Raw genomic sequence first — 18,604 nt, forward strand, 5'->3', positions numbered from 1 at the left:
TTGGTATATCGACATAGTACCACATTCAAAATATACCATAGACGGCACAATATACCAGATTGTCAGCCAAAGCAACTAAGACCCCTAGTAAGTAGGCGCTTTTGCCCATACAAAAGTATTTCTTTAATAACTTCGACAATTTTTATCTGATCGGAACCAAATTTTCAGGAATCATAACTACTATAGTAAATATTGTATATACCAAAATTCGCAACTCTAGCTTTAAAATTACGCTTGTTATTCGATTTTTTTGATTTGCGGGGGCGGAAGTGGGCGTGGCAAAAATTTGAAACAAACTTGATCTGCGTGCAAACATAACAAATGCTGTCGAAAAAAAATTATAGCTCTATCTCTTATAGTCTCTGAGATCCAGTGTTTCATACGGACAGACGGACAGACACACAGACGGACAGACGGACATGGCTAGATCGTCTCGGCTGTTGACGCTGATCAAGAATATATATACTTTATAGGGTCGGAGATGCCTCCTTCTACCTGTTACATACATTTCCTGCCGGCACAAAGTTATAATACCCTTCTACCCTATGGGTAGCGGGTATAAAAACCAGAATTCCCGCTGCCCGCTGTTTGCAATTTTTTCAAGTAAATGGTATTTGAAAAAAGCCTGTTTTGACAGGAAAAAAGCGACTCTGGCAACACGGGTTAGTGTTATTACCGACTGCGCACAATTTATAGCTCACTGATATTACACTCAAACCTCACGATATATTACTGATTGATACGAAACTTAAGCTAATTTAGATGCTCCGCAGGAGCTACAAGCACTTAATACAATCATGAGCGCGACGCGACTACACTCAATATGATTACCCCCGGTACTAGTAATCATAGAGGTAAAGGAACTATATACGTAAATCGAAACGAATTAAGGTGCTCCGTTGAGCGTAATTGCTAACATTTAAGTACTAAAGCTTCGCACAAAAAAAAACAAGTAAGAAAGCTACAGTCGAGTGTACTCGACTGTGAGATACCCGCTACCCATTTTGAATAAAAGCATTATATTTTGCGGTATATTTCTCAAAATATACCAAATATACTACAAAAATACTAAAAATATACCAAATGGTATATGTGGTATATCGATATAGTACCGCATTCAAAATATACCATAGACGGCACAATATACCAGATTGTCAGACAAAGTAACTAAGACCCCTAGTAAGTAGGCGTTTTTGCCCATACAAAAGTATTTCTTAAATAACTTCGACAATTTTCATCTGATCGCAACCAAATTTTTAGGAATCATAACTACTATAGTAGTTATTGTACATACCAAAATTCGTAACTCTAGTGATTTGCGGAGGCGGAAGTGGGCGTGGCAAAAATTTGAAACAAACTTGATCTGCGTGCAAACATAACAAATGTTGTCGAAAAAAAATTATAGCTCTATCTCTTATAGTCTCTGAGATCTATTTGTTCATACGGACGGACGGACAGACACACAGACGGACAGACGGACATGGCTAGATCGCCTCGGCTGTTGACGCTGATCAAGAATATATATACTTTATAGGGTCGGTCTACCTGTTACATACATTTCCTGCCGGCACAAAGTTATAATACCCTTCTACCCTATGGGTAGCGGGTATAAAAACCAAAAAACCAAACGATTACTTATCACTGACTGCGCACAATTTGATGCTCACTGATATTACACGCAAATCGTCCGATATTTTGCTGACTGATACGAGACTTAAGCTATTCTAGATGCTCCGCAGGATCTAGCTTTTATTTATAAGAATTTTACACAAGCAAATCTTACAATTATGTATTTTCACTTCACGTATGAATGTTGCATATTTTTGTTGCGCTTTAAGTATATTGCATCGCTTAGCATATTAAAACTGATTCCAATAAGAATTAATTAACGAAAACGTAGTATTTACCAAAGCCAACCGCGCGAGCGCGTTTTACCGTTAACCGTGACAAGCGGTGCTGCGATAGACAAGCAGCAAGTCGCATTTGCTTTGCGACTTTGTAAAAGTTACAATTAACTATTATGCACTTTTGAATAATATTTTACTTGCTTTACGTAACAATTGGCTGATTTTAATAAGAATACAATTAGAAAAACTGCACATTTAACTTTTGGAAAACCGACCGACGCGCACTGCAAACTTTTTTCACTGTAATGGCTGCAGCACAACTAAAAGGACTGAGTCTACGATAAATTTGTGAAACTATCCTGATTCGATATATCGAAGGTTTTGTGAAGCTCTTATTAAGTACAAATTTGGGCCGCCAGATGGAAATTAAAATAATCGATGATGAAAAGCAATCGATAGTTGCAATCCAAATAAGAGACGGTCACATTCGTGTATGCGCTCAAATAACGGCGTTCTGCATACAGCTGAAAGTCCTATAAGAAAATAATAAATATACATCGAAATGGAGCTGCGCAGTAATAGCAAACATTTAATGGAACTGCTCAAATCCTACGGCGCGTACGAGGATGGCATGGAACTGGAGGAAATGAAACAAGTGGCCCAAGCAATGGAAATGTCGGCAGTCTCCACAAATGCCATGGAATGTTTGGATCTCGAGCGCGCCCTCTTAGTATGTTGTTGTTATTGTTGTGTAAATAATATGAAATATTTTAAATGTAATACATTATTTGTAGGAAAGCGAGTTTGACTTTCGCATGTCAAGCAATTCAACAATGATTGCTGACCCAGTGTTTTCGTCATCAACATCGCCATTAATGGAATCCTTTATCGGCTGTCGCAGCTTCGATCGCAACTGCGACAGTCCACCAACTAACCCCATTCATATGGAAGTTCATGCTGTGGTGCATTATGAGCTCAACTGGAGTCCAACTGCTGCCGTTGCTGCTCGTCCACTCAAGCGACATAGCAACGAAATCGTGGCCAGTGACATGCAAAGCCCCAAACGACAGCTGCGCAATGTCGAAGCTAATTTAGCTGATGCCACGCCCATTTCCATGACCAGCTCTGATTCGGGAGTATGTGACGAGATTGGCACACTCTCCAGCATCGCATCCAGTGATCAAAGCACTATGCCATCTATTGGTGAGGTGCCAAGTCGCCTCTTGATCAGCACAAGCAGCGCTGCTGTCTCTACGGACTTTTCTAACTGCATCGATAGCAGCAATCTTTAAAACACAAATTTTGTCAACTGCTGCTAATGAAGGCTGTGCCTTTATTGATTATTAATACATTTGTATAAGTCATTCCATTAAAGTAAAGAACGTGGTGGAACTTTTGGATGTTTTTGAAATAGTTTTGTCTTTGCAATTGCTTCATCGACCAGTCGGTCAATCTGATCGCGCATCTCCATAAATGCTCCTTCATCCAAACGATTGCTTACTAACTGCGCCGATATCTCAGTGAAATATTGAGTCACATCCAGTGGTCGTACCGTTAGTGTCTCCAATGGCTCGCGTAGCCTTTTCATATTTTTTGTAGCGATACGACTCTTGGGAGTGCGTCGGCTAACTAAAATTGGTGTTGGGACTTTAGTTTTGGCTACTTGACGACTGCGTGGTAACGTAATTGGCGAAACGGACTTCTCTGGCTTGCTACGGAACGATGAGCGTAAGCGACGACTTGGTATCTGCTGTTCTTGCACCACAAGAGTTGATTCGCGAACATTCCGAGTCATAGCTGGTGGATCATTATTACCAGCAAGCTGAATGCTGTGTTCATTGGAATCTATTACAGCTTTATTGTCGATACAGTCCTTCCAAATATTGTAATCAGATTCGGCGTTACCCTCATTCGACTCAAGTTCATCTTTAATCTCCGATAGAATGTTATCCTCAGCGGGATATGAAAATTCATCTGCTTGATTTGCTGCAGCTTCCTTCAGTTTTGATGCATACCCGCTAAAGAATAAAAATCAATTAAAGAAATGTTTTTTTTTTTACATAAACGAAACGGACTTCTCTGACAGGCTACGGAACGATGAGCGTAAGCGACGATTTGGTATCTGCTGCTCTTGCACCACTAAAGTTGATTCGCGAACATTTACAATCCTAGCGGGATGATCATTATTAACAGCAAGCTGAATGATGTGTTCATTGGGATCAACCATTGATTCTATTTCAATCTTAGTGTCGATAGAGTCCTTCCTAAAATTGTAATCAGATTCGCCGTTACCCTCATTCGACTCAAGTTCAACTTTAATCTCCGATAGAATGTTATCCTCAGCCGGATATGAAAATGCATGTGCTTGATTTGCTGCAGCTTCCTCCAGTTCTGGTGGATACCCGCTAAGGAATAAAAATCAATTAAAGAAAGGTTTTTTTTTTGATATACAAAAAACTTACAGCAGCTGATCTATGTAATGAACATTTTGGGACCAATCTTCCCCTTCTTCTCCATCCTCCTCATCGGAAGTAATGTCATCTAATTCGGATAATTCGCCATTATTGTACCTTAAGTGTGAGGCATACATAAATTATTAATGCGCATTACAACGGTTTCTTTTACATACTCATTTCCGTTTTGAGGAATTTGTTGCTCCTCTCCATCGTCGTCGCCAACAATGTGCGGTACTTTTGGTAGATATGCCCTGAATATGATTTATGATTGTTAATTTGTTAGATACACATTTTTTAATACTTACATTTACACAAAACGTCGTGCTCCTCTGTCAAATGTCTTCAAAGAAAAGGTAAGCGTTATTTTGATCAGTATATTTATAAGTGCTGCAAGTCGATAGATTGTAAGACTAAGTGTTGTATAATGGTTCGTTTATCCTTTGTTATCGATTGTAATCTAAAGTGTTAGCACTTATGTGCAAAAATCGAAAATGTATAAATATGTGAAAAATATATTTAATACAAATATTTAATATTTTTAAAAATGTAACAAAATATATATTAGATATGTTCGGTTTAGTTTTCACAGTAATCGCACTGTTCACCACCAGCTTCGTCACAATTACAGTACGCGACATCGGGCGCTATATCAGATGCCAAATCGTCCTCTCCCAAAATAACGCATCTTACATTCCTTGGATACTTTACCATAACCAAGGGTCGCCCATCCTCATCTGTAAGCCCGGCATTATCACAACCATCACCTAGATTCTGTCGTTGTAGTATGTACTTTGTGAAACAGCACAGACAAATCTGTAGATTCACAATTGTTCAATAAAAATCCAATTTTTTTTTTTGTAGAACTCACCAAGAACTTTAAGGCCAATAATAATAACAACAGCAGAATGTAAAAGTAACGCCACACAAAGTCAGTGAAAACAGGCAAGCATCCATTCGTGTTTATCGAATTGATTGTCAGTGTTGGGAAAGGCTCTTGCTGTCCATCCAGCATATAATTTGGCGCGTTATTATCATGAAGTTTCTTCTGGCAGGCAAGGGGAGCTAAGACGGATTTCCTTGTGCAATTACTCTCTTGCCTTGGCATCCATTCTGCCTTCATCCAATCTCTGTAGTTGTGAACACCACAGCACTGTCTTCGCAACTGCAGACCATCCCATAAAAGTTTCCATTCCGGGTTGGAGTAATACTCATCAATGCCGCGAAATAGCGAAGTTTCCGCCGCATTTTCCAGCACATCGATGTTATAGTATACATTCCAAAGGGTGCCAAATCCCGATGATATAATTATACAGCAATAAAAGAGCCAAACGGATATCATTAATCGAACATTGGGCGTACAACGTCGTTTCCACAAGCGATTCCACAGCGAGAGACTGCAAAGGAAGCTGACAACAAGTTGGGCACCAAAAATGTAAATGTTGAAGAGATAACTGAAGAGCAGGTTGTTTTCTATGTCATCCAGATAGTCAGCCAAAATCCACTGGTAGATAGCTGTTACGATAATAATGAGCAGCCCGGTAACGGCCTCGAATATTAGCAGCAGTGCAATATATACGGAGGCTTTGCGAAGAGGTTGGCGCATTTGGTCATCTTCTTAATCAGGTGCGGTTTGTGGATTTGGTTTTCTCTCAACTTTCGATAAACAATGTAATAAATCGAAAATCAAACTTCGTTTGAACTGACTTTTATTTAAAAGGCTACGGATTTTAAAATCTTTGTTTTTCCATTTGAAAATGTTAACCGCGGTTTGGCAAAACAAACTAGAAGAGCAACCCTGGTTAGTTAGCACACCAACGCTGTTATAATCGAAATGACACTGTAACTTAACAGAATCCACTTGAGCTTAACAGTCGCCTTCTGTATTTTTGAGTTTCAAACTGATGCTCGGGTGAATTAAAATGACCGTTACTTACCTGCTTCAGTTTTGCATCCTCCTAAAAAAAATGATTATAACATAGTAAAATTATATTATTATATATATATAAAATTATTATATTATAGATATAGTGTCTATTTAACACACAAGAGGAATAAGGTGTTTAAAATGGCGCGTAAATTTTAAATTTTGAATTACTCTAAGAAAGTGTAACCAAGTTGCAGTTCACGTTTTTTTCTTAAAGTTAGTATTCAGATTTGGTATTTAAACGTACATTTAAATAAAAAGTTGCTTAAGGTCACTCTTTGGAAAGCTTCAGAAAGCTCTATTTCCAAGAAAAATGTCTAAATTAAGCCGGCTTCGTTGAAGTGATAAGAACGACTCGAGAGAGAGCGAGAGCATCTGGAAACCTGGAACAACAAACAAAGATCGGAAATTCTTGACATCTGACTGTCATTCATTATTCAATATTGTGTGCGGGCAATATTAAAATGTTTGCCTTTCTCTGTGGAGCTTTAATATTATTGGCCTTTGAGCCTGGCTTATCTGCTGCTGAAGTGAAATTTAAATATGCCATCAAAGAATTTTCGGTGCCGCTGGATCACTTCAGTTTCCTGAACAATACCAGCTTTAATATACGATATCTCTACAATGATTCGTATGCCGACAAGAGCAATGTGGAGAGTCCAATATTCTTCTACACTGGCAATGAGGGCGACATCGAATGGTTTGCCCAGAACAGTGGCTTTGTCTGGGAGCTGGCTGATAAGTTGCGTGCCGTGGTCGTGTTTGCCGAGCATCGCTATTACGGCAAGTCGATGCCCTTTGGCAGCGATACATTCAACAGCAGCAAACCGGAGCATCTTGCCTACTTTACGGTCGAACAGGCGTTGGAGGATTATGCCATGTTGATAACCTACTTGCGTGGCGGACGTCAGTTGCCTGTTGTCGCATTTGGTGGATCCTACGGTGGCATGTTGTCGGCCTGGTTCCGCATGAAGTATCCGCATATTGTGATTGGTGCTTTGGCTGCCTCGGCACCAATTCTACAATTCCCGCGGGACTGACGCCTTGCGAGATTTTCAATAGGATTACGACAACCGTTTATGAGACTGCCTACAATGCCAATTGCAGCGCGAACATTGGCAAATCTTGGAAGGCATTTGAAACCTTGGCTGCCAACGATGCGGGCAAGAAGCAGCTGGGCGACCTCTTTCACTTGTGTGATCCCATTAAGAACGCCGATGATTTGAATGAGTTTTTTGGATTTCCTCGAGGATGTCTATGGCAATCTGGCCATGGCCAACTATCCCTACAATTCCACGTTTTTGGCCCCGCTGCCTCCAAATCCGGTGCGTCAGTTGTGCTTCTACTTGAAGGATCTGCACCAGAAGGATGACGATTTAATCAAGAGCATGGCAAGTGCCTTGGCCGTCTATACCAACTACACGGGCACTCAGAAGTGCGTCGACTACAAGTACTCAAAATCTGATGGCACGCTGGACAACAAGGGGTGGGACATACAGACGTGCAATCAAATGGTTATGCCCTTCTGCTCCAACAGCAGCGACACCATGTATCGCACCAAGGACTGGAACTTGAAAGACTTCACCGAGAAGTGCTATAAGAAGTACCAGCTTACACCTAAACCATATGATATTGAGCTGCGCTATGGTGGCAATAATCTAGAGGCGGTCAGCAACATTATCTTCAGCAATGGTCTTCTCGATCCCTGGAGCGGTGGTGGTGTTCTCCAGGCACCCAACAATCAAGTGCATGTGATCATCTTGCCGGAGGGTGCTCATCATTTGGACTTGCGTCAAAGTAACCCATTGGATCCGCCATCTGTGGTCGATGCTCGTCAGAGGGAAGCTGCCATCATTGCGGGATGGATTAACGAAGCTTAAGGCCTTGAACATACATCCTCTTACTTTTTCAATTTCAATTATTGCTATTCGCAAATACTACTTATGATAATATATTTTCTTATACAATAAACAAACCGTGCTGTTTTTTTGAATGTATATCGTTTATAAAATAAAACATGGTAAATATATTTTTTAATATTTCTTTAATATATGCATAAAGGTACAGTTGTTCACAAGAAAGGAAATCTTATAAAGTACAGAAGCAGCAAAACACACAAAAGTTTAACATTTAATTCAACTTAATTAAAATATAGTATATCGTATAAACTTAATAAATAAATATTTATGTATTTTCTCAATAATTGCTCGTAGGCATTAAATAATAAAAAATATAGTTTATAAGGCAAATAGAATAAGGATTATCAAAAAATATTAACAACGAAAGTTTAGTTTTATGTTCTGATTTCTTTTCATTTTTCTTATTTTTTTTTATAACTGGATGGATAACTTTTTCCATTTCTATATGCAATTTTTTCAACATTTTTCTCGTTTGCAATTTTTTGCAGATTTTTTTCAATTTTTTTTTTACGCAACTCGAAAATTTTCTTTAGGAAAATCGATTTTTGTTTTTAGTTTTGGTTTAGCACCGGCATAGGACACTTGCTTCGATTATTTTTTGTTCAATTCTCCCATTTCACTCGTTTACTCCAGCAATGGTTATTTTAGCTGATTGACTAAAGTTTTTAGTTGTTTGTCTATGGTACGAATTTTGGAAATGAGTTCAGGAATGCTTAAAGGTTTGAAAATCAAATGCTTCACAAGATGTTAGATGAGAGTCACCTATGTGGCTGGTGTTGTTAATGAGAAACTTCTGCGTGGTATAAACCGTGGGAGAGAAACTTGGATTATTGCAGAGCAACTCACACTCTCTGTGACAGCATTGTGACTATCTAGCGCCAGGTGAACTACACAAAAATCCAAACTCGCCGGGGCAACTGCAACGTCCTGAGTTTGGGAGAAGAACGTGCAGCAGCTCAACAAGATATTGGAATTTTGTATAGCACTCCTGGCATTTGGTCTATGTGGGTCATGGTTTGTCTTGTGGCTAGTCCAATCAGCAGCTAGAGGCTTGAAGCTAGATGATTCTATGCAAAAATGTTCCACGAAAATTGCATAGAACCATCCAACCTCAAGCCCATGTTGCTGGAGCAATCGTCGCGAAAACTGAGTATAAAAAATTTCGTGTGCGTATTTCGTTTTGTCTGTCAGCTTAGATATTATATACAAAATGTTGGGCTTTCTATATAGTTTTTCTCTTGGGCATAAGGATATTATATAGTTATATAAATGTTTGCTGTGCAAATATATATGTATAATGTATATATCTCGTTAATATATATATATATATAAGTATTTTTGTAAAAGTGTTTCTTTCGTTACTTGTCGTTAGTTTCATTTTGTTTTTGATTTTTAAGTTTTTTTTGTTTAGTGTTTCTTCTCGTCGAGTTTTGTTTTGTTTTGTATGTACACAGAAGTATATTGTTTGTAAGTATGTCTCTAGCTACCCAACAAAAATTAAAAAATACACTCTTCAATAATGTGGAAAATTACAAAAATTTACATGACATTACATTACTTGACGCAATCTATGCGCCTTACAACTTGTACAAGAATTTGCATATGCGTTCTGCGTTTTATAGTATATAGTATCATATCATATCATATCATATTATCTTTTTTTTAAAGGCATATTCGTGTTGTTGATTTCATTTCTATTCTCTGTTCTGTTTTCCACACTCTCGGTACATTTACATTTTTGTTAGTTTTTACATTTATCATTTGTTTGTTTCTTGGTTTGTTTTATTCTGTTTTTGTGATTTTACTGTGAATTTATTGCACTAATCCAAGGGCAACCTGGCGCGGACACAACTCGTTTACTATGTTGGTGGCGGTCCGTGGGGATACGACAACATTGGCTCCAGGCTGCGGGCAAAGGTGTTCGAGAACATGCAGGTGTAGTCCTCACCGTGGGGCACCAGGGTTGCCACACCTAAAAGCAGCAACATTAGCGCCTGGATGGGCAGCGAGGCACGTGCAACGCGTCCTAGGAATCGAGCACCTTGCGCCAGTACCGTGGTATTGATGACATCGCCATCGGCAGCATCGCCATCGCTATGGAATCGATAGAATCATAGATTAGTTGCGGTGTTTAATTTGATTTGATTTGATAGCTATAGACATGAAGAGCATGCAACAGGCAACAGATGTCGAGTGCCAATTAGAGATTGTACAATTGTGCATTTTGCATTTGCTTTTCAAAATCATAAACTAAATGCTACAAGAACTACATTCGTTTTTTTTATCAACTAGTTGAATTAAAAATGAAACAACAAATTTCTATTAATATTTACTTTGCATTTTCTGTGTTGGGTGCGGCGGCCTGCATAGAAGAGGTTGATAATGTAGTATTATCCAAAAGCTAGATATATGGCAGAAAAATAAAAAATAAAAATAAATTAAATTCAAAAATAAAATAAAATAAAAATGATGTAATTTATCTTAGTAACAATTTTAAATTTTTATTTCGATGATTTTTAGAGCCAATTTTCTTCAAACATTTCACTTACTTCGGTGCGTTCACAAATAATTAAAAATCAAATTGTTGAAAATAGTAGGACAAATTCTCTTTTTTTCTTAATGGATAGAAAATTCTTTGAATTGTTGCACTTACCTCATTCGACAACATATGCAATGGCACGCCCAGATTGTCGCCCTCGTAGCCGAGAACGGCGCCCAGCTTGACAATGTAGATGCCGGAGAGACGACGCAGGGATTGCAGACGCAGGCGGAGATCGGTCAATCTGGAAAGGGTTCTAGAGAATTTAAAACATTTGCTGGCGGCTCTTGGCGTTGTCAGTTGTGATGAAGTGTTAGAATGGGCGGACGAACAAATTTTGAGTACCAAAAAAACACAAATCAAAAAAATACGCAACAAAAAACAGCAAAATATTTAAGCGAAAGTGTCGAAAAATAAATTTGTATAGGAAAATATCGAATTTCACTTTCAAATCGATAAAACTCGCAAAGGATTGTTAAATATATAGCACGCTTCTTGAGTGAAATCGATGCAAAAGTAAAATTCAGAATAGATCCCACATTTTCCAAAGCAATACGTGAATTTTCTAACTAAAAAACTAACTAGCTAATAAGTGTATAAAGAATCTACAGTAGATCACAAGCTACGTTGGGGTAGAAGATACATAGTGTGATAGTGTCGAATGCCGAAAGAAGGTTGTTCAAATGAACATTTTTAGTACAATTTTTGTGTGGGAAAATATGGCATAAATATACAGACATAGGTGTAAATTAATAGAAATTACGGCAAGCCAAAGAAATTTTTAATAGAAATAATATAACAGATGGAATATGTGTATAGTTGAAAGTATTTAGGCAAATATACTCTACATAATAAACTAATTAAAACATAAAAACGCCGCCCAACTAGCGCTGATCCCCCACTTTTCCTTTTTTGATTCCCCTTTCTTTTTTATCTCGACAGGTTCACGGCACAATTTATTTCGTTCCGCCCTCGGCACTGGACCCGACTACACCTACCTTTCATAGGTTTGCTGGGACTGCTCTTCGGATCCTTCAACAGCGCGCAGCAGTTGATCGGCTGCATCCTGTAGACTGACAACACGAGGTTCACAGCGTTCCAGTTCGGCCCGAAGATCTTTGAACTTGTTGAACTTGCCCTCGAGCACAGAGCGCTCTTCGGTCAAATCCACCGGCTCGGATGCCTTGATGTTCTTCTCGGTGCGTTGCAGCCACTCGACCAGTTCATCGATGGTCTGATGGAACTCGCTGTTGCCCATGAGCGCTGTCTGCAGCAGACCCTGCCATTTGGTGGCATTGATGCACACATTATTCCAGCGCTCATTGTCGGCCTCGAGACGTCCGCGCAGTTGACGCGCCTTCTCCGTGTCCAGCGTGTGCGTGGCCAGATGATCACCGACCACATTCAGCGACGAGATGATCGACTTGTGACTCTCCAGATCCAGCAAGAACTCGCGATGATCTTGGGTCACATCCTCAAGCAGCTCAATGTTCGAGGGTGGCGTTGTTTGAGATTTCTGAGTGCTCTCGGCAAACTGCAGCCACTGCTCCAGACGCCACAGATCGTTGTCGATCTGTTGCCAGTTGCGTTGCGTGCAGAGCGGACACGTTAGCCGACCGACCTCACTGCTTGGACAGAAATCAAAGGGGTAATCATTAGCAATTACATCATTAGCATTTTGTTTAAGCATTGTTAGCTACAGCTGCATCAATCACGAGTCGAGAATATGACACGTGATTGAAGCTCAGCCCAAGCAAGCGCCAATGTGCTTAGTATGCTCCACGCTGGAGTCTGGCAGTCGAAAGTATCTAAGCTGCCAGCTTTTGTCTGGTGGATAAATACACACACAGAACATTGAACAGCGGGAGGGAAACGCAGGCGCTTACTTGGGTTGTTATTGTTATTTAATAGAAGAAGATTGAGAAGATTGAGAGATAGCGAGAGAGTTATTTATCTGAGTTTACACTTACTGTATGCATGTGTACTTGGAGGCCGCAGGTAGCAGGCACCTGCAAGCAGCATCATGAATGCGCACGTTCGCGTGAAGCGTTTGGAAATGTGTCGAGTGTGGTTGTAGATGTGAGTTTGTGTGTGTGTGAGAGAGCAAGAGCGAGACATAAAGCAATAAAATGTTGTTAGCCATAAAACACGCCCAAAACACCAATATAAATTAGAGGGTAAGCACAATATTTGTAGAGTACTTGCAAACACGATTGATATCAATCACTAAGTAAAATGACGGTTTTCAATTTAAAATGAATAGAATTTCACCAAAAGTGAGAAATTATAGATAAGAATTGATTAAAACTTTCGGTGATTGATGTCAATCAACTAAACTTTTGTAAATTTGAGCAGTATTACTAAATGTACAATCAAAACATTTTGATTGACGTTAATTTAAATGAAGTGATTGATATCAGTCAATTGACATTTTTAAATTTCAGCAATATTATGAAATGTAATAAACATGATATATTGGTTGACATTAATTAAAATTTAATGAAGTGATCGATATCAATTAATTGAGATTTTAGCAACATTATGAAATGTAATAAACATGACAGTTTGCAAGTATTCAAATTAAATTAGTAGCTCCATCAACAGGGTCTCTAAAGGAGAGTAGACAGTTCTGTCCAATTGAAAACGTACCTTGCATTCTGATCGTGCTGTTGTCGCGCCTTCCACTGCGACTGCAGCGTTTCAAAGCGCAACGTTAGCTCTGATACAGTGTCCACTTGCGCCGCTTGATTATCCGCATTGCATTCGGTGACGAGCAGATTGCTAAGATGCTTCACCAACTCCGTCGAGGATTGGGCATTGCCCAGCAGCTTGGCAATTTTCTGGGGACCCGGCTTGCGGGTCTTGTCCACAATGGTGCGCTGCAGTTCATCCAGATTGTTGCGGCACTCGGTAATCGCCGTCTGCAGTTCCATGATGTAGGCATCCTTGGCCGTAATCGAGGTTTCCCGTTGCAGTTGTGCCTGGCGCAGCTTGCGCTGGGACAGCGTGTTCACCTGGACACTGGCGTGTGTCTCATTGACGGCACCGGCCAATTGCTTGGCTGCACGTGCGGCCCAAGTGGTCTTCACGGTGACCAGTTGCGTCTGCACCGTCTTCCACAGCAGAGTGTACTCTGTGATCAGCTTGAGCAACTGCTTCAGCTGCGCTGGTTGTTGTTTGGTGCGCACTTCAGCCTCTTTGCCTAGAGCATCCGCTTGCTGAACCTGCTGCTCGGTCTGTTGCAACTTGCGCTCCAGACCCTCAAGACGCTGCAGCACAGCTTGTGGTTCAACGTTGGCCGCATCGCTCTCCGCATTCGGGACTTGCTCGAGCGTCTTTTGAATACTCGTCAGGGATTTAGTAAGTTCCAGTTGAGCGTTGTTAAAGTCACGCATCACCTTGGCGTCCTTGTCGATGGCATCGAGCAGCGTTTGGAAACGCGGCGTCAGCTGACGCCACTTGCTGACCATCACCTTGGTGGGAAGCGTCAGCTTCTGAATGTTCTCGGGCTCAACGCCAGGACTGCTCGTCAGCTTGGCATACGTTTGCTCCAGTAGACGCAGATTAACCGACTCGATTTCCAGCTCCTGCAGCTTGGCACGCAGTGCCTGCTGTCGCTCTTCGAGCTTCTGCTTGTTCACATACTTCTGATCACGCTCATAGCTGGACAGCTGCGACTCCTGCTTGGCCACCCACGATTTTTGTTCGGTAGTTAGCTTGATGAGCTCCTGCAGCAGATTCCATGTGGTCAAGATGCGTTGCTTGCGATCCGCGGACTGACTGCAAACGTTCTTCCAGCGTTGCTCCAGATTTTGGGCAGATGATGCCAGGCCAGTTGTATTGACCTGGGTGCGCCAACTGTCCGCATCGTTCAGCAGCATCTCGACAAGATTCAAGACCTCACCCACATTGCTGCTATGATGCTCAATCGAACGCTGAATTTGTTCGTGTTCGTGGAGCTTTGCTTCGATGACATTTGGCGTGTAGCTCTCAAAGCTCAACGGTTTGTCCAGCTGTGATTCCACCTCAAAGAGCCAGGCACGGATTAGTGCAATACGCTCCTCAAGACGCAGCAGCGTTTGTTTCAGTTCGCCAATCTTGGTGGCACGCTGTTTGCACAGGAATTTGAGACGATTCCAGCGATCGATGAGCGCATCACTTTGCTGCTGCACCTGACCGCGCACCTCCTGCGATTGCGGCGAAGCATCCGCATAGAGTGTGAGTAGCTCCCGGCCAGCGGAGAGCAACCATTCGCGTTCCTTATCGCGCAGCTGCAGCTCACCATTGATCTGCTGCTCAAGCTGTTTGGCTGCCTGTTCCGGATTGGCCATGGCCGCAACATCGCCATCGCGCTCCACACGCTCCTCGAGAGTGCGCAGCCACTGCGAGATGCGTCCGTACCTGGTCTGGTAATTGGACAGCAGCGACAGACGCTCCTCAATCGAGTTGATGAGCACGGAGAGCTGATAGTCGAGGTCGGCATGCTGCTGCCAAAGCAGGAAGCTGCGCTGACGTATCGCCTTCATGTCGTGCGGACTGATGCACTCCTTCAGCTCCTCCTGACTGACCGTAAGGCTCTCCAGCGCCGGTGCCTGGGCAGCCAGTTGAACGCGCTGCGCCCGCAGTGCACCCAAACGCTGCTCAATCTCCGCTGGCTGTGTGGCCGGGTGTTGGGCATCCTGATCCAACAACTGCTGTGCCTTCCCGAACTCCGTCTGCAGATGCTGCACACGTTCATCGTATGACTCGGACAGCTGTTTGATGCGCTTGAGGAAGTTCTGCCAGGTTTCGAGGGCGGCACGCAGATTGCTAATACGCTGATTGATGCTCGCCTGCTCCATGCGCATGGCGGTGGCCAGCGCATCGTCGCAATACGGCAGCAACTGTTGCTGCTGTGCCTTCAGTGCCGCACTCTGCTGCTCGCCACGTGCCAGCTGCAACAGCAATGCATCGAGACGCGCCTTCAGATGTGGCACACGCTTCAGATGAATGTAGCGCAGTTGCAGCGCATTGCGCTCGGCTTCGCGTTGTCGCAGCCAGTCGAGCAGCGATGCCAACTGCTGGCGATAGGCATTCCAGCCGCTCACACGTTGTTCCAGTTCATCGTTGCGCTGCATAATTCGCGACAGCGTCTCGTTGTGCAGATTCGTCAGCGCCTTGTACTGCTCGGATAGTTCCGATTCGAGAGGCGTCTCGGAGAGCACACTTTGTTGAGAGATGAGCAGATTCTGGTGGATGGCACACAGTTGTTGCTGCTCGCGCAGACTACTGTAGTCCTCGGGTATGGCACAGGCCAGGAACGATTGCACATGCTGCAGGTATTGGCGCCACAGGCGCAACGCTTCCGAGCTGTTCTGGGTGCGTGCCAGTCGGGTGGAGAGGCGATGATACTCCTGGAACGTATCCTGGAATATCTTCTGCCACAGCGCCAACACCTCGAGTATGCTATCATCAGCGGCATTGGCATCGGCGGGAGCCAGCACATGGTTGCTGTTGTTCTGCTGGCGTTCGCGCAATTGACGCAGCTGCTCCTCGGTGCGAGCGAGTGTCTGCAGATGGGCACGCAGTGCGGCCAGCTGCTCTTCGCTCTCCTTGGGCGTCTGCGGCTCGCCACGTGTAATATCCTGCAAAAACAAGTCAGAATTTAGTTAGTGGTCTGGACAGGTGTCTGCACAATGTGCAGCAACGTTTTGTGCTTGGCTAATTAGCATGACCCTAATAACCATAACGCGACTACAGCCGCCGTTGTCTCCAGTTACCATTTGCCACTGCACGGCTTCACAATGTGCAGCAACAACAGCAACAGCAACAACAAAAACCTTGCAGTGGCAACTCTTTCCGCCAACTGGCAATGACCTCATGCGAGCGACACACGCGCTCGTTGTTCAACTGTCTGGCCACCCAGCGCGGGTGTCGGGAGGAGAGTGGAGGGGAGGGAGACTTGTGGGGGACAACCGACTGGTTGGTTAGCAATGTGAATTTCAAATGGGCGCACAGTGGTGCGAGAACGCTCGAAAATATTAATCAAATGTGGCTTGGTCAAAGCAATGTGAAAAGATAAGTTATTGAATACAGACAATAGATAAAAGGAAAAATGTCAAAACTATCAGAAAAATTGATGAACTGATTGAGTATATGTTAAAAGGTCAAACTGACATTCATTGAATATGCAATAATCGAAAACTCGTCAGAACTCTTTGTACATCTTTTCACTAATTTCTTCCTATCTTTAATCCAATGAACTTTCCTTCTCTATATTACCCTTTCAACAAATGCAATCTTAGTTTATTTAGCTGACCACACAACCTATTGACTGTCACAGTGATTGAGCTAACTGACCTTTCTTGATAATACCTGCTGCAGTTGCGGACGTTATTTGTTAAAAATCATTAGCTATTCAGCACATCGGACATATATGACAGTTGTAATTGTCGTGACTACCCAGCTGACCGACTCTGTCCGGTGTTTGTCTGCCTGGGCGAGGGTTTTGTTTAAATATTCATACACTCGCTGTTGCTTTGCTGTTGCTGTCGCTTTGCTAGTGGTCTGTTATTTGTCAATGGAAAATTTAATATGCCAGCACACAAGAAGCTCCCACAATATATATGCACGCCTCTGATCAATCAATAATGACCATAATGAAGTTGTAACCCACTGTGACTTGAATTTTAGTTCTAGCTTCGAACATGCGTTGTTCGCGGAGAGAAAGTTTTTCAACTTTTAACCCACTTAAAATAGCATGTCCTTCATATTGGATTAACATACAGTTGCCGGTTCTTTTTTTTGTTTTTCATTTCATGCTTTCATTTGTTGTTGCTTTGTTGCTTTGTTGTTGTCGCCCGGGTGGGAATTTCCACACGCTAGCCCTAACATATGCAAATCAGCCAAACACTTTCTAATCGATAGATGCCATGAGCTGCACATTATTGTAGATGTGTGGCGCCCCTTCTGGGATTTGAGATTTCGAGGTTTAGTCCGTTGGCTGCACTCACCTGCTGCACATTGTTGAAGTAGACCTTGGCCTGTGTCACCTCCTTGTCGAGCTGTTTGCGTTCCTTGTCTTGTGTGTCGGCCACGTTTGCCAGCGTCGTTATCGCATCCTTGCATTCGGCCAAACGCTGACCCAACGCATCGAGTTCACCTTGCATCAACGATGAGGCATCCAGGCCAACATCTGCGGCGATTTTGGCGACAATGTCGCGCAGTTCCAACAGACGATCATTCTGTGTGGTGAGATTGTCTTGACAGACCTGTATTGAAGGAAAAGATATTAATGATAAGTTCAACTCTAATAATAATAAAGAAACATTAAGAAATTCAAACGATTAGAAGTATATCTGAAGTTCTTCAACACGTTTGTAGATATTTTTTTTTTTGCTATTTTTAGCTTAAGCCGGTCGGGTCAGTCAATCCCCCTTAATGTTTCTTATCAATTGCCAACACTCATTATTTCTCTTCGTGTTTCGTTCCCGCTTCTCTACGTAATTAGCGCGTCGAGTGCACTTTCGGTTTCATTTACAATTTCAATTTCAATTTAGAAAACAGGTCGCCCGCAGCTAGCGCAGCCAAAGATCTATTTAAATAACGAGCTCACACAGTGTTCTGTGTGTGTGCAGTGCTCAATCTAAAAGGGCAAAACGACAGCGACAACAACGACGCATGTCGGATGCCCTATGATATCATCTGTAAAATATTCATGCTTTATCACAACAAGAAACTCAGAACATAAGCAAACAAACGCTTTGCGTTTTGACCTTCGCGATTTTTGGTTGTGAGCCGAAAAAGTGAAGAAATACGTTTTTACATTTATCTTTAGCTCGGACAAGCTTAGGGCATGTGTTATATAATTTCTCGTATTTTTTTCATTTTTTGACTGTGGAGAGAGATAAAGCAGCTATATAAATATAGAGAGCTTACGA

At 42.2% G+C, this 18,604-nt stretch overlaps 5 protein-coding genes across 18 annotated transcripts in view; 2 read left to right on the forward strand and 3 right to left on the reverse strand.

The window, feature by feature from the left end:
* Positions 1-2,313: 2,313 nt before the first annotated feature.
* On the forward strand, positions 2,314-3,258 carry LOC132798356 (uncharacterized). The gene is made up of 2 exons (XM_060810174.1): positions 2,314-2,577; positions 2,642-3,258. The coding sequence occupies exons 1-2, from the start codon at positions 2,410-2,412 to the stop codon at positions 3,137-3,139; spliced, it is 666 nt and encodes a 221-aa protein (XP_060666157.1). The 5' UTR covers positions 2,314-2,409; the 3' UTR covers positions 3,140-3,258.
* LOC132798354 (uncharacterized) lies at positions 3,217-4,714 on the reverse strand. The gene is made up of 5 exons (XM_060810172.1): positions 4,609-4,714; positions 4,477-4,554; positions 4,310-4,417; positions 3,923-4,252; positions 3,217-3,865 (listed from the first exon to the last, which is right to left on the reverse strand). Coding segments are annotated over exons 1-5 (1,167 nt in total). The 5' UTR covers positions 4,611-4,714.
* Positions 4,715-4,805: 91 nt separating this feature from the next.
* Positions 4,806-6,017, reverse strand: LOC132798355 (uncharacterized). The gene is made up of 2 exons (XM_060810173.1): positions 5,172-6,017; positions 4,806-5,116 (listed from the first exon to the last, which is right to left on the reverse strand). Exons 1-2 carry the CDS (start codon positions 5,904-5,906, stop codon positions 4,880-4,882), a joined length of 972 nt encoding a protein of 323 aa, XP_060666156.1. The 5' UTR covers positions 5,907-6,017; the 3' UTR covers positions 4,806-4,879.
* Positions 6,018-6,556: 539 nt separating this feature from the next.
* On the forward strand, positions 6,557-8,256 carry LOC132793388 (lysosomal Pro-X carboxypeptidase). The gene is given in 3 exon segments (XM_060803307.1): positions 6,557-7,258; positions 7,261-7,458; positions 7,460-8,256. Coding segments are annotated over 3 exon segments (1,413 nt in total). The 5' UTR covers positions 6,557-6,691; the 3' UTR covers positions 8,108-8,256.
* A 1,235-nt stretch (positions 8,257-9,491) lies between these two features.
* LOC132793324 (muscle-specific protein 300 kDa) overlaps positions 9,492-18,604 on the reverse strand; it is a 121,313-nt gene continuing 112,200 nt past the window's right edge. For 8 of the 14 annotated variants that reach the window (XM_060803214.1, XM_060803205.1, XM_060803297.1 and 5 more), the window contains 7 exons: positions 17,678-17,935; positions 13,335-16,309; positions 12,656-12,694; positions 11,684-12,310; positions 10,800-10,941; positions 10,480-10,547; positions 9,492-10,240 (listed from right to left, as the gene is read on the reverse strand). In XM_060803214.1, coding sequence (XP_060659197.1) covers positions 10,006-10,240; positions 10,480-10,547; positions 10,800-10,941; positions 11,684-12,310; positions 12,656-12,694; positions 13,335-16,309; positions 17,678-17,935 — 4,344 coding nt within the window. In that variant the 3' untranslated portion in view covers positions 9,492-10,005. The remainder of the gene's footprint in view (positions 10,241-10,479; positions 10,548-10,799; positions 10,942-11,683; positions 12,311-12,655; positions 12,695-13,334; positions 16,310-17,677; positions 17,936-18,604) is intronic. The other 6 variants (XM_060803280.1, XM_060803272.1, XM_060803262.1 and 3 more) reach the window with 3 other exon arrangements.

This window comes from Drosophila nasuta, chromosome 2L (assembly GCF_023558535.2).
Source record: "Drosophila nasuta strain 15112-1781.00 chromosome 2L, ASM2355853v1, whole genome shotgun sequence".
NCBI lineage: Eukaryota > Metazoa > Arthropoda > Insecta > Diptera > Drosophilidae > Drosophila > Drosophila nasuta.

Coding starts and splice junctions, on each gene's coding strand:
- LOC132798356 (XM_060810174.1), top strand. CDS start 2,410: ATGGAGCTGCGCAGTAATAGCAAACATTTAATGGAACTGCTCAAATCC. Junction 2,578..2,641: donor ATCTCGAGCGCGCCCTCTTA/GTATGTTGTTGT, acceptor CATTATTTGTAG/GAAAGCGAGTTTGACTTTCG.
- LOC132798354 (XM_060810172.1), bottom strand. Junction 4,418..4,476: donor ATTCCTCAAAACGGAAATGA/GTATGTAAAAGA, acceptor CTCACACTTAAG/GTACAATAATGGCGAATTAT. Junction 3,866..3,922: donor TTCCGTAGCCTGTCAGAGAA/GTCCGTTTCGTT, acceptor TTTATTCTTTAG/CGGGTATGCATCAAAACTGA.
- LOC132798355 (XM_060810173.1), bottom strand. CDS start 5,906: ATGCGCCAACCTCTTCGCAAAGCCTCCGTATATATTGCACTGCTGCTA. Junction 5,117..5,171: donor TATTGGCCTTAAAGTTCTTG/GTGAGTTCTACA, acceptor GTGAATCTACAG/ATTTGTCTGTGCTGTTTCAC.